The sequence below is a fragment of the Lepisma saccharinum genome, chromosome 6, assembly GCF_977018435.1.
Source record: "Lepisma saccharinum chromosome 6, izLepSacc3.1, whole genome shotgun sequence".
NCBI lineage: Eukaryota > Metazoa > Arthropoda > Insecta > Zygentoma > Lepismatidae > Lepisma > Lepisma saccharinum.
In genome coordinates, this window is record NC_139234.1 from 93293661 (window position 1) to 93309425 (window position 15765).

General features: G+C 40.1%; 1 protein-coding gene across 2 annotated transcripts in view; it reads left to right on the top strand.

The window, feature by feature from the left end:
* LOC145988933 (calpain-D-like) overlaps positions 1-15765 on the top strand; it is an 85135-nt gene that overhangs the window by 22913 nt on the left and 46457 nt on the right. For both annotated transcript variants that reach the window (XR_014441801.1, XM_083124232.1), the window contains exons 3-6: positions 974-1157; positions 4278-4480; positions 6636-6750; positions 15237-15423. Coding sequence is in view for 1 of the 2 variants with exons in the window: in XM_083124232.1 (XP_082980358.1) it covers positions 974-1157; positions 4278-4480; positions 6636-6750; positions 15237-15423 (689 nt within the window). In the remaining variant the exon portion in view is untranslated. The remainder of the gene's footprint in view (positions 1-973; positions 1158-4277; positions 4481-6635; positions 6751-15236; positions 15424-15765) is intronic.

Below are 15765 nucleotides of genomic sequence, written 5' to 3' on the forward strand. Positions count from 1 at the left end.
GGAGCAATTATCCCCTCGATTTCAAAATTTATGCAATTAAAAATACATGTCATAAAATTTTCTCGTTCGCTTCGCTCGCAGTGCCTGCTTTTCTTAGTCTCGTCAAGTTCAAGAGCCGTAGCTAGGGAGCAGCGGGAGTCGGCCCTAACTGCTGAACAATCTAAATGACAAAAGTTGTAAAAGAGAGAATGCCATGGTGCCTATTGAAATTATTTGCACCCTATTAAATCAATATTGTTTTCAGTTTGCAAAAAAATGGATTAAAATTATATATGTGTGTTTGTGTGTATTGAAGAAACTTTGAAGTAAAACATATGTTGTACATGAAAGTTATACATGTTATATGTACAAAAAGAATAATATTCGATATGCATCTATCATGCATTCTCTGCCATTCAAAAATACAGTTTGTGTACTTGTTTTTCATTATTAATGAATATGAAATTGAACGTTTTTTTAATAAAAATGTTTAAAATCGTTTGTTCCAACACAAATGCTTTAATACAGACTTCTACCCCTTTTTGTGTAATTTACGAGGATGATAACGTCTTTGACACTACCACTACTACTAATAATAATAATAATAGTCATAATAATGTCTTTATTATTTTTATTATTATTATTGGTACGTTTATCCTGGTACTCCCCCCCCCCCAGACAAAAGTTCGTGGTTGCACCTCTGGTGCATGTGTGTGGGTGTTGAGAGACTGTAATATGTAAGGTTGAAATAGAGAAAACATCTGCTTGTGGCCTTGAATTTTTTGAAAATTTGCCTTGAAAACCGGGAATTATACTTGAATTTTATCATGGTCCATGGTCCTAGAGTAGCCACCCTGAATAAAGAACCATTGTCATTAACTTCCAAGGTATTATCACGTTTTGATTCTCTGCCATGTCATAGTAATTAGATGTGTGTCTGTGTGTGTGAATTTTGATGTCTTTACAGACAAAAAATAAAAATTGTTTGTTGCAGGACAAGGAACCTTTTGTGGACGATTCTTTTCCTCCAGCACCAAAATCTTTGTACTATAATCCTTCTGAAACAAAAGAAAATCACGTAGTCCAATGGCTTCGTCCACACCAAATTGTTATGGAAAATGATGCCAAATTAAAGTGGGCAGTTTTTCGCACTCCTCTTCCATCGGATATCTCACAAGGTACAGTTATTATTTCTTTATGTTTGTAAGTATAAGAGTTATTGCATGCCATGAACTCACATAGCAAAGACATTGAGCAGGCACGTAGCCAGGAGGAGGGCTAAGGGAGTTGAAGCCCCCCTTCCCACTCGAAATCCTACAAATATCTTCTTTAAATAGTGTATAGTGGTAACTAATTTTACTTCCTTAGCACGATTACACATCTTGTGTAATAAGTTGTAATATACTGAAATTCATTTTCAAGGCTTCTACCATCATTTGTTCCCCTTTAGATGGTGGCTGCTACATCGTTCAAGTTATAAAACAGGCAGAACTTTGTTCTTTGTATTTTTAATAACAGAAATACAATTATAACCAAAGTAAAAACTGCATTAGATGGAAAAACCTTTAGTGTACAATAGAGGAAACAGGTATTTTTTTATGTTCTACCATTTAATCCAAAGAATAAATGTATCCACAGCTTCCAAAATTTATAGTTTTTTTTGTGAGAGGTTACACAATATCTGGGATCTCAGCCAGCCGAGAACTGATGTCTTGAGCACTGCACTATCATCGAAACGTTGCGAAGCAAGCCACATTTTGAGATGAAGGAACAGAAAGTAATCACTTGGGGCAAGATCGGGACTCTATGGTGGATGATTAAAACGTTCCCATCGGAATTTTTGAATTGTCACATCAGTACGGTCAGCTGTGTGCGGGCGGGCATTGTCATGAACAAACAGAATTCCAGACTGTAATATTCTTCTTCGCCGGTTTTGGATGGCGCGTCGCACATTAGACAGTGTTTGGCAATACACATTTGCTGTGATGGTTTGTCCCAGTTCCAGGAATTCCACGAGGATTACACCTTTTTGGTCTCAAAACACGGTTGCCATGATTTTGCGATGTGATGGTGTTTGCTTGAATTTCTTCGGTTTCGGTGAACCGGAGTGGCACCATTGCATGGATTTCTGCTTCAACTCACCTGTGACGTACGATATCCAGGTTTCTTCTCCAGTCACTATGTGAGAAAACAAGTCATCCCCATCCTTCTCCCAGCGGGCCATAAAATCACGTGCTGATTTCATTCTTTCATCTTTGTGAGTGTTTGTCAAAATTTTTGGCACCCACTTCGCACACAGTTTGCGATAACCCAGATTGTCCGTTACAATTTCGGTGCAATATTTTATGAGACACTTTAGGAAACTTCTTGCCTTGACCTCTGAGGACTAGGGAGAATGGGATGGCTTTCTTTGTGTGGAATGGATGGAAGCTGCATATGGTTGGTAGGTTTGATGTGGATAGGAGTTTCCAAATGACCTTCCTTCATGTGCACGTCAACATCTAGGAAGGTGATTTGGTTGGTCGAGTGGGTCCATGTTAACTTGACGGAGCAGAGGTGGTTAAATTGGTCTAGGAAGGTGTAACTTCCCGAACTCTTACACTGTTCGTGGAGTGCTGCTGCTGTTCTCACATCTGTGCAATTCTCCCATCTATGTGCACTAATCTTGCTGTTTCATATCACGGAGCGGGATCATATCCTTTTTCGTTCAGTGTCATTGATGGCACATCAACCTCCAGATATTTTCCATGATTCCCAAGTTGTTTTGAGCCGTGTATATTGAAGGGCTCCCATGTGGTTGAATGGTTAGCACTGTTGTGTTCATTGTGGGAGTTCCGAAATTTCAATATGTATCAACTAAGCATTATGAGGACAATCGAGGAGCTACTTGGAAAGAAGAAGCAGGAAAGGAATATGACAGATGACGATGCTTGTCATGCAAGGGGTGGTAAGGAAGTTGACTGCTTAATAGGTGATAAATCCATTGTCATGCAGCATGTGTGGCTTGGTCAAGCTTAACAATGCAGTTCAGAGTGGGAAAGATATACAGTGGAACACTAATTTTACATTTTCCAACATTATACACTCAATCGTCATGGTCCCAATATAGCAAAATGCTATAAAATTTTCCTGGATTTTAAGTTATTTTACCTTGGTTCCCTAAAAAACATAAAATCAATGTTCCACTAGATTTTTCTGTTCACGTATAAACATATATGTACAGTTATAGATACTTCTAAGCTGTAACAGATCTGTTGACTTTCATTCTGATCATTACAACTCAAGGATGTCCATGACTGTGGAATCATAATGTAATCAGTGGAGCATTTACATATACTTATCAATTTAATAAAAACACCTGAGAAAAGTGCAACTTACCAGATTAATATGACATTGTGACATGGAATAGAGTCATAGAGGTCGTGAATGGTAGCAAGCAGAATATTACACCATTCCTCGTGCAGTGCAGCACTTAGTTCCATGAGAGAGGATGGAGTAGGACATCTGCGCCGGATTTGTGTCTCCAAAACAGACCACTGATGTTCAATTATATTCTGGGAATTGGGCAGGCCAGCGGAGGTGTTGACTTCCTCCCGATGTTCCTCAAACCATGCGTCAACAGCTACAGCTGTGTGACTGGGTGCATTATCATCCTGGAATATGGCATCATGGCCCGGAAACAACATCTGAACCATCGCATGCACGTGGTCCCCTTAAGTGGCGATATAATCACAGGCAGTGACGCGACCAGTTAGCGTCAGCACAGGACCCACTGAAAACCAGGATATAGCAGCCCTCAGCATCACAGAGCTACCACCATGTTTCATGGTTGGGAGGAGACACTGCGGTGGACTGTGATTGTCGACACAGGTTGTGGGAGGTGCTGATTGAGGCACCGCAGTCGCACGACAGCTCAGTTGACTGCACGCCGACGTTCTACTGCTCCTCACGTAGTATGGAGGTTGCCCTACCACACCACCACCAACAGCCCAGCACTTTGGTTGCCACCTGACCGTTGTCAACCTAGACATCTGACGTGTTTCCACGTCCAGGTGCTTCCATTAAATTTATAAGTATCTGTATGTTGATCACTAGTTTAAATTGCTTAGATTCAGTAATGAGATGCAAGTGAAGGTTTCAATTTATTGAAATTTTGAGTGGAGTGCCTCATTCAGAAAGTATCATCAGCAAAAGTTAGGATGCATGTGTTCAAGGGATCTGCAACTTTTGCATGTGATTCATTAAATTATCCATTCATGCAATAAAACTAACTTCATGTTGACTTATGTCTATTGCAGGAGTGTTGGGAAATTGTTGGCTTCTAAGTGCACTGGCAGTGCTGGCCGAGCGAGAAGACCTGGTGAGAAAAGTTATGGTGATGCGCGAGTTCTGCCAGCAGGGTGCGTATCAAGTGAGACTTTGCAAAGATGGGAAGTGGACCACGGTATTAGTTGATGACTTGCTGCCTTGCGATAAGAGAGGCCATCTTGTTTATTCTCAGGTTCGTTTTATGACTGTTCTTATTTTCTGCAATAATTAGCCACTCTTTTTGTTTTGAGGGAGTGGTGTGTATAATGCAAAATAATCTAACACAGTTATTTTTAGTGGTTTTTATTTGATTTTATCTGCGAAGTTTCGTTCTGGTTTCCCAGAACTTTTTCAAGCTGTACATACAACAACACAACCTCATATGGGTAGTCACTCTACACTTCTAAGGAATTAATGTGTGCTCATATTTCCTCCTAAGTAAAACTGATTTTTCCACCTTGCAGGTGTTATAGCTGGCTGCTTCTCCCCCTCCCCTTCATCCTGTAACCTACTCTTCTTGTCTTCCCTCCCCTCCTCCTTCTGGTGGCACTGACCTTCCCTTTCTCCTTGAACTGATCTGGTAAGGTGAAATCTTCCATTTTTGTGCAGAAAATTGAAGGTGGCTCTGGAAACTTAACCAACTTCCTGTCCACATGCTTTTTTATTAGTTCTACCCATTTTATTCCAATTTCCCCTTTGTTTTTGTTAATTTTCTCTCCCCTGTTTATGTATATGTACTTTGTTTCTGCCACTTTCCTCTCTATTTCATTTTCCCTCTTCTTCATTTTTACTTTCTTAATCCTGTTCCCATTTGTCAGCATATGCTCACTCAATGCTGTTCTTGGACCTTCCTCTTTAATGTCTCTCCTATGTTCTTTAATTCTTTCGTTGATGCTTCTCCCTGTCTCTCCTATGTACTTGCTTGTGCATCCACACATTCTACTTCATATACCCCTGCCATTGCCAATTCATCACTCTCCTTTGTTCTCATTAAACCATTTCTCAATGCTCTTTGGTGGCTTGAAAGGTGCTCTTAGTCCTTAGTCCATACTTTGCATAGATGTTTCTTATCTTTTTCTCCATCTTTCTTCTGAATGGCACACTCACATACTTCTTCTCTTTCTGTGCATTCTTATCCTCTTCTTATTTTTCTTTATTGTTTCTCTTTTTTCATTTTCTTCTTATGATGTGAATTATGTGTATAATGCAGTGATGAATGAAAGCAATTCTTACCAAATATAATCCATTAAGTGTTCATGTTGAAATATGTATACAGTGGAATCCCGATTTTATATTCCCAGATTTTACAATTTTCCACATTATATTGGGTTGATGCATAAGTTCACAGCGTTTGTGTTTGCTATGGCAACACTGCGGTGTTAGGAGTTTGTTTATCATTTAATGATCATTGGAGTGGTATTGTGCTTCTGAATACGCATTGAATTTAAAAATTTGAAGGAAGACTGTGTTATTTGTGGTCTAAAGAACAATAAGTTAGTAATAAATTAAATATTAAAATGTGTAAGTAAGATTTATGACTTGGCACAACTATTTATTTTAACACAGTGTACTTGAGCAGTGTATATTATGGGGCTCCCATGCAGTGGCAGCTGGCCAAGTGCAACAAGTGCAGATGTTTTCACCTAATTTTCAAATTAATATTGCCATTTTTCATTTGCTTGTTAAATTAAACTATTTCCCAGCAGAACGCACACGATAATACTCAAATAACACGCCGCTCGGCGCTACGCACGTATTGAGTTCGTCCCAACCCAAGAGCAAACACCGCTAGGTTGCGGAAAACTTAGCCGGTTGTCATGGCAACGGTGACGTCACCTAGCGTTGGCCTTGAACGGGTGTCGCCTTCTAGATGAAGCAGTTCTCTCGTCGGAGAAAACATCGCATCCAGTGCTTGTGGCAAAATCTTCGCGTTCTCGCGAGATCTTGTTCCGCGTGTGTGTTTCGCGTTTCCTATCGTGTGTTGTGTTCATGTGTTGAGCTGTGGTTTCTACAATGAACCCAGTAAATGACTTAGTGTGTAATTTGTTGCAGACACCATTTTCCAGATGGACGGATGAAGACAAAAAAGACGTTTTAAATTGGGGGGCACTGGCACTTACTATTTGTTTTCATTGCCTATAAATATACTTCTTCACCTGTTATTTTAGGCACGAGCCGCTACTGCTCCCATGTGGTCAAATGGTTAGCATTTTGTGTGCACTGTCTAGGGTTGGAGTCCCAAAACTGTATCAAACAATTTCGAAAATGTGAGTATGAACAAGGATTTGATGTCAGGTTTACATTAATTACTTAAATGAATAATCTGAATGTGTCCAATTCCCTTGCAGGCTAAAAGAAAGCAGTTGTGGGTACCATTAATAGAAAAAGCTGTTGCAAAAGTCCATGGTTGCTATGAGGCCCTGGTGTCTGGTAGAGCTATTGAGGGACTGGCTACATTAACAGGTGGGTATTAGGAATGTCTACTGTTATGAAATTTCTTTGTAGTAACCTTGACCATTAGTGATATTTCGTTTTTGACAAAAACTCGTAATGTGAAATAACACATTGTAGTGTTAATTTTTCATGTTTTTAAAAGGTGTGAGGTACATTTTGCTGCTGAGTTTGTTTATTTACCGATGCGACATTTTCTGAGGTCTGAATTACCTTGTGAGTTTTGCAAATGATGTAAAATTGATAAATTCAGCTGTAAATATTTGAGAAGCAAGAATTGACTCCTTTACACAGGAATAAACTTAATACTCTGATAACTATATAAATGTGAAATGTTAATTTTGTTTAATAAGTAAAAAAAAAAGTAAAGTGCCCCCCTGTGCTTTGCACCATGCCATGAAGGCATGTAGGAGGCGTGGAGTTAGGGCCCCACACTTCGTTGATCACAGCCGAAGGTAGGGGTGATGTGATCAGCACCACGCCCCTGGCTGCCTTTACCCCCCCCCCCCCCCGAGTTTCCTCCAGGTACCCACTTTGTAGGATGCTGGGTGGGCGCCGGAGCTGCTTGAACAGTCCCGGTTCTCCCCCGCTGGGGGGGATCAAACTCTGGTCTCTCGCATGGTATTCAGACACCCTAATGACTGAGCTACCATGGCTCACTCGTTAAAACTATAAGTATAGTTTTTAAATAAAATTTGTTTTTTATTCACCATTTTAACACTGAAAATGTCATTTTATATACCGGTTTTGATCCCAAAATATGTTAGGTTTTTGTACCAAAATCTTGATCTTTATTCACCATAAATATGTTGCTCTAGTGGTTAGAAATATTACTCTAACATTTAATTTTATTTATTTATTTACTTTTGTGAATTTTCTAAAATCTTTCAAACAAAAATAACTTGTAGCGGTAGGGTTGAGTGGGCCCCATATTACCGCTAGGGAACGTAGCTCAGATGGCTGGGGTTTGAGCTGTAAGAGAATACATTTATTATTTTGGTAGAGTCTTAATGCTAAGTGGGAGAACCTGTAGGATGTAGACACATAAGTAATAATTAACAATAAGATGATTTATTATAAGAAGAAAAGTGATTGATATATGTGTAAGTGTTAAGGTAAGGGAGCTGCTTGGAAAGAAAGGTAGGTTAGCGATACTTAGCAAGCTGGAAGCGTAGGTCCTTGTCTATCTTCTAAGTGCCCGGAGACAGCCTGGACTTGGCTGAGTGGATGGTCATCTTGTGTCAGAGACTTAACAACGCCTCCGGCCCCACTTCAGATCTTACACACTTTTTACCCTTTTTACTGGGGTTTTTATACTTAGAGGAAGGCCTTTGACAGGGTAATTTTGGTTGCCTTGTGTCAAACGCGGGAAGTCCCATATTTGGGGATGCTTCTTAAGAAGTAAACAATCTGCACTTCCTTAATTGTTTTGACCTTACTCCAAATAAGGTTTTTAAAGGACATGAGGACAGTGAACACATTTAATCGAGTCGAAAAATCGCACTCGGAAACCAATATAGAAATAAAGTTGGGAACATGCAAAAACTTGTCTGTTACAGTAGAAAGCCTTTTTCTCGTAGGTGGGATGTTAGGGATAACTTTTCTGTAAGTACCAAATGTTGACCTCTTCCATGTGGTACACCCTGGACTGCATTCTTGCAGACTAACGAGGCTGTGGCATCTGGACTCGCAACAGTATAATTCTCTGTGGAGCTTGTGTTGTGTCTTGCCGATGCCTGTGATTATCCTTTCATTAATTTCATCATAACTAGAGGTTATAATAGCAGCAAAATTTCCGTAAAATAAACAGTCAGTTTCAGGTTCAAAGGCAGTAAATAAAATAAAATTTTCATGTTATTGCAGTGAAAAATCAGATCAAGAGCATTGTATAAAATTACATTTTGGTTTTAAAATTGTGAAGGTAGAAGGTAAAGTTCCCCGTGCATAAACAGGGTTAATGCACGTCTGGAAAACCTGGAAAACAGGGAAATGTCAGGGAATTTTGCAGATCATCTACGATTTACGAGCATTTTGGAGTCTGCAAAAGAAAAAGTTGCGAAATGAACACGCAGTTCACTTCCACTTCTGGATTCGCTTCTTGTGATTCCACTCCCAAAAAGGGTTCAGTTTAGAAACTTGTTTCTTTCGTTCTTATGATTCTCAGTCTGTGCAAAATAATGGTTCCTTCGAATTTCTGTAATAAATTTTCACTTTTATAATACTTGATATTAGAAAAACCTGCAGTCCAGATATCTGATTGATAACTAAAGTACATTGACAATATGATCGTAATTATCGGAAACGTTGGTGAAGATGAGGTTATCGTCCATTATTTTATAGATCTTAGTCTTATTGGCATTTCCTATAGAATTCCTATATGGAACAAAAATTTCTCCAGATGTTGTGTACTTATAAACGTAAGCAAAAAAGCAGCATTGTCTACGACACTTTAACTCGCCAGAAATTGAAAAATTGTGTGTGGTTTATGAACTTTAACTGTTGTTTTTATATTGTGGAGATCTGTTATGGTGAAATAATGTACCTCTGCTACCTTAGCCTGAAGGCTAGATGGACGTGATTGTAGCACCCGATATTTTGATGTAGATTGTAATTTTACATTTTACTCTTCAAATTTTCAAGTTCTTGTGTGTGTAGAAAGAAATTTGCTAACAAAAAAAAAGTTATGAAAGTGAATATTCATAATAATTAACAGACTATAAATTTAATTGATAAACATGACTGGAAAAATTCATTTTTTGAATGAAAACTTGGAAATGTCAGGGAATTTCATAATCAAAAAATCATAGCAACCCTGAAATAGCACCGTGCCATAAAGGCACATTTAGCTGATGGGGGATAGAGCCCCACACATTCTCGATCTTGGTGATGTTCTCAGCTCCATGCTGCAGCCATTTTTACCCCTCAGGTTGCCACTGGGTACCCATTAATTTGAGTCTGGGTGAGCTCCAGAGCCATTTTATGTGGGGAGAAGGCCAGAAAAATTCCAACCTTAGATCACCCTCCCCTGGAATATTGTGAATATAATATAATCCTAAATTTGATTATTGAAAATTGCACTTATTATACTAGGGTCGTTCAAGGTTGACTGGGATTTTCGTACGTAAAAAATCGATGAATAGCCGGATCATGATGAAACGTGCGGGTGACGTAATGCATTCCTTCGCGAGTAACTAGCGCCGGGCATGACGTATTTCGCGCATGCGCAGCTGTTGTAGCGAACATGGCGACAAGCAGTGTGTCTGTGGCTGTGGAGCAGCGGTGTGTAATCAAATTTCTCGTGAAGGAGAAAGTGAAACCAGCTGAGATTTTCAGACGATTGCAAGCACAGTATGGTGAACAAACGATGTCGCGGACAAGAGTGTACGAATGGTGTGAGCAGTTTCGCAAAGGACGGGAGCTGGTGACAAATGAAGCGCATGGACACATTCACCCGACTGCAGTCACACCAGTGAATATCGCACGTGTTGAGCAAATGATTCTTGAGAACCGGCGAGTAACAGTGCAGGATATTGCTGCAGAGGTGAATATCAGTGTCGGGAGTGTTGAGACACTTATTCACGACCACTTACGCTTCCGCAAATCTGTGCAAGGTGGGTTCCTCGCCAGCTGACATTCAATCAGAAGTGGACACGCAGGGCGGTCTGTGAACAGCTTCTGAATCGGTTTCGAGCAGAAGGTGATGAATTGTTGCAATCCATCATCACATGTGATGAAATATGGTTGCACAATTCAACCCCAGAGACCAAAAGACGCAGCATGGAGTGGCGGCATAAAGGTTCCCCGCCCCCCAAGAAAAGCAAAACGCAGCCGTCTGCTGGAAAGATCATGGCAAGTGTCTTCTGGGACATGAAGGGCGTTATCCATGTGGATTTTCTGGACAAAGGGAGCAAGATTAATGCCCAGTATTACTCCACATTGTTGAGTGGTGCTGTACGAAAGTCCATTCGCAAGAAAAGACCTGGGATGTTGTCTGGAAATGTCATTCTTCTCCATGACAATGCCCGCCCTCACACGGCCAATGTGACAACAACAACTCTGACCGACATGCACTGGGAAGTTCTGCCCCATCCCCCCTACAGTCCGGATTTAGCCCCCAGTGATTATCATTTGTTTGCACCCCTTAAAGACCATCTGGGAGGGAAGAAATTCACGACAGACAAAGCACTGCGGAGCGATGTCCTCCAGTGGCTACGACAACAACCAAGTTCTTTCTACGACAAAGGAATTCGGGAGCTGCCAGAACGATGGCAACGGTGCCTCTGCGCGCACGGAGAATACTTTGAAAAACTGACATAGTTTGGTGTTTCTTCTGCTACCTATTTCCTCTGCAGAAATAAAAGTCCCGCTCAACCTTAAACGACCCTTGTACAAAATAACCATATCCCTTCCATGTAGTTATCAGAGTACTAAGTTTATTCCTGAATAACATTTTCCATTTTTGCTTCTCAAATATTTACAGCAGAATTAATCATTTTCTGTGAATAGCATGGTATGAAAATACACCTCGCACCTTTCAGAAACATGAAAAATTAACATTACTATGTGTTGTTTTACATTTTGTGTTTTCGTCAGAAACTAAATATGCATGGCTCTACTCATTACTATTCATCCTCATCTTCACAATCAGCCAGAAGTGGCAGAAAAGTGAAATGAAGAAAACAATCCATGATATAAGTAAACGTTTCAAGAACAGGAAGGCACACATGAAGGTAAGATGCTGAATATTAGAAGCATTGTACAGTCACAGAAATAAATACTTCCCCCATAAGACTACTGGTATTAAGGCTGTATGGGGGAAGTATTTTTTTCCAGGACTACATTATTTTCCACTACCTTTACTTGCCCCAGCTACCCGCACTCCCAACAGAATTTGCATGAATGCTCAATTATTGCCATCGCAAGCACATAACCTTCTACGAGTATTGTAGTTTTCCATGGATAGGGTGGGTTGGGATTTAGGAACTGACATGCTATAGTATTGCTTTCACATAGTTTAGTTTATTCCTGGAAAGGACTATGTACATCTGAAGGTTTCAAAAGGATATTTGTAAGTAGCTTAATTTTTCAACCCATGTGAAATTATGAAATTAATAGTTTTTGCACAGAATTAGATATACATGTGGTAGAGGTACATGTGATCATCATGTTATATAGGTTGCTCCTGAAAAAAAAGAAAATGCATATGCGAGTATAAAAACATTAAAATCAGATAAATACAATTGATTTATAATATCTCATACTTTCTTCTCTTATTCCTTCATTTGGATAATTTGCATACATATTTTGTTCTTGGTGTAAAAAATGAAACTGTTGTGAACATTTTTCATGGTATTATTACAAGCTGTTCTTTTAATATTTTACTGCAGCTTTCAATGTCTTGATTAATTTCAATTAATGATTAAATTTCAATGATAATTCAGGATGTAATCATCACCCTTCATTATGTCAACATAGAAAGTCTCTTCATCTTCCGGGGTCCCAGGTTCGATTCCCGGTGGGGGCACATAGTGGTTCAGATCCCACTTTAAACTGTAGGTCCAGTCCTGATTAGCCTTACTGTGCATAAAGTGGACTTAAAACACCAAATCAATCCAGTCTTCATCTTCCATTGTTCCACCATTTTTTTCACTATGAATTTGAACCTCTCAGTACATTGATAAAGATGTTTCATTAAATGTGGGTTCCTGCATAGCTGAATAGTTAGCACTCTCACATTTGGCACAAGCAGGCATCATGGGATCGATCCCTGGTGAAAGCTCCAAAGGTTTCGGTGTTGAGTCAGCATTGTTGGGGCAATTGAAGAGCCACTGGCAGCCTAGAAGTGAACTCCTGTCTAGAAAGCCATAAAAAAATTGGTCACAGTGCTTGATGTGCTGACTTTTCACCACCCAGAGAAAATGATACTTGACAGACCATGGCCCTGCAAAGTGCTGTTGCATCATAATAATAATAATAATATCGTCTTTATTGAGAGGGCGTGTTTCAGTTCAGTTCAGTTCACACACACATACTTTAAACAGTTATCAATGATGTGTTCTCGTAAAAGGATGAAAATGATTTCCTATTTCCATGCTGCTTTACTTCCAGTACTATTAATTTTTAAGGTCTGTACCTTGGTTGCCTTCAGGTAGGTGGCATGTTGTAGTTAGACACCATGCACTGAGCTCAATGAATGCAGCAGAGTTTTTAAATTAAATGGTTCCTGTATTGTCAACCCTGACACTATGAGGCCAAAGGGGTAAGAGGAAGAAGAAGTTCCTGTATTGAAGCAGCATGGGCAAAAATAAGTTTTTGCCATATCAGGGTGTCTACCAAAATAACAAATACAAATTCTTGTCTTTTTCTTGACCTTTTTCCCCCTTTATCTTAACATTTATTCAATCTTAGGTATAGTTGGAAATTAAGAAAATATATATTTTTATTCAATGAAAATTCCATGCCACAAGGGCGGTTAAGATGAAAACTGAAGCTGTACTTTAACAAGAGATATACACTGGTCAAAACAATTAGGGGAGCAAGCAAGAAATCCCAAACCCAAAGTTGGAAAGTCAAAGGTAGCAATGTATGTTGATGAAGTGAGTGTGTCCTCAACCAGTACAATTCATCTGTGACGAATCATCATCTCTCTAGTGACACCATAAGGCACATGGCAGAATTTGTGATATGAGGAGCAATCATGAGGTCACTTGGGAACACCGGTTGTTTTGTGCTGGCAGACCGTAAGTGCAGGTGGGATTCACTTGAGTAGTGTTGAATAGGAACGATGGCAGAACAACACGATTTAGGGGAATCTAGCGCATGGAGAGCCATTTGGAGGATGGAAGCAGGGCAAACACAACGTGAGGTGTCACGCAGTGTCATTTCCAGGTTGTGGACACGATTTCAACAGACAGGTACAGTACGAAGGAGGCCTGGGCAAGGTTGCCCACGGTCAACAACAGTTAGGGAAGACCGGTACTTAGCATTGTCGGCTCAAGGAATATGCAGCAAACTGCAACTGACTTGCAACGCGGCCTTGTTTTGGCAACAGGACGAAGAGTCTCAGGTAAAACTGTACGAAATCGCCTGCGGGAAAGGGGTCTTTATGCAAGAAGACCAATAGTATGTGTCCCTCTGAATGCCCAACACCGTAGGGCCCGCAGACAGTGGGCTGTGGAACATCGTGAGTGGGGACATGGAGAATGGAGTTCAGTTCTCTTCTCGGATGAGTCGCGTTTCAGTCTCCAGTCAGATAATCGATGCATTCTCATCTGGAGGGAACGTGGGACTCGCAATTATCCCACACATGTGCGCGAAGTGTCTCAGTATGGTGGCGGTGGCTTAATGGTATGGGCAGGGATCAGTACCCCCCTGCACATTATCCGGAATGGTACTTTGACAGCCTTACGGTACCGGGATGAGATCCTCAGGCCTCATGTTGTCCCAATGGCTGCAGATATCAGTGATCATTTCATTTTTGTGGACGATAATGCCCGACCTCACCGAGCACGTCTGGTTGACGCCATGCTACGGGATGAGGGTATCGAACGAATGGTATGGCCAGCGTCCTCCCCAGACTTGAATCCCATTGAACATGTGTGGGACACACTCGGAAGACGCATTGCTGCTCGGCCAGCGCCACCTACAACTCTGCAACAGTTGGAAATGTCCCTTCTGGAGGAATGGGTGAATATCCCGCAGGCTATCGTTGATAACCTTATTGGTTCCATGCAAAACTGATGTGCAGCTGTCATAGCAGTTCATGGCGACCACATGTCTTATTAGAGGTATGGATCTGTTGCGTGTCCATTTTTGTTGTCTTATCACCATGCTGTTCTCCTGATTTTGTGCAGCACCTTGCAGAAATCACCCCTAGAACTCTGTTGTGCTAATGACTCAATAGACATGTATTGTACTGGTTGAGTACACACTCACCTAATCAAAATACATTGCTACTTTTGACTTACCAACTTTGGTTTTGGGATTTCTTGCTTGCTCCCCTAATTTTTTTGACCAGTGTATATACTTGTTTCAATTATTAATGCATGTAAAAATTAATGCTTTAGACTTCAACCTGAATGGAAAATGGCCACATTATTTAATATTTTTACAAAGCTTCAAGCAAACAAGAATGCAATTCTTAAAAAACAAAGTGAACAAATTTTAACAACTCCTCAATGCAATCGTAGATTTCCAAATATTCAATTTTTCAAATCCCAGTACAGGTATGTAACAATGTATATTCACTATACTATAAGAAATAGCAAAACTTCTTGACCAGAAGCATAGTTTCTTGACTTTCCTGTTGATTTTTAATTTTTACTTGACTTTCTTGACTTCTGTGTATGTTACATCATGAAGCACTTATATAGTATTGGCTTATGTTGATTAAAGTTGTACAATATGCATTATTTAAATATGTTTTTCATATTATTTATGTGCATCAGGAATTGTCATATTTCAGCGATGAAAGTCAATAATATTCTTGATTGCATTAGGAGCTCCATGTGAAAGTGTCCCCCTTCAGCCATCGTCCTTGCCATCAGAAGAGGAGTTGGATAAGGATTTGATTTGGGCTCAGTTGCTTAGTTCCAGGGCAGCTGGGTTCCTGATGGGAGCCTCATGTGGTGGTGGCAACATGAAGGTTGATGAGGAAGAATACCAGCACAAGGGTTTGCGTCCAAGGTACCTATAAAATGTATTGTTTGGTGTTTTTGCCATATGTGTGTGTGGCAGAAATGTTTTTCTTTAACCTGTACCGATGGAGTACTTTTTGTACTGTAAACTAGAGTGCTGCATGGGACCGCTTTTACTTGCTCAAACTTCTTCGAGTCTCCCACCCTCGTGCCGCACTCGATTGGCAATATTTCAGAGCCTAATAAGCATTACAGTCAACCTAAAACCCATATATGGAAGGAAACCATTCCATGCAATTACAATTCTAAATCATAATTCCATATATTATTATGTAAGACTCAAATACAATATATATGAAAGTACACAATATCTACAGACCGAAATGGATAC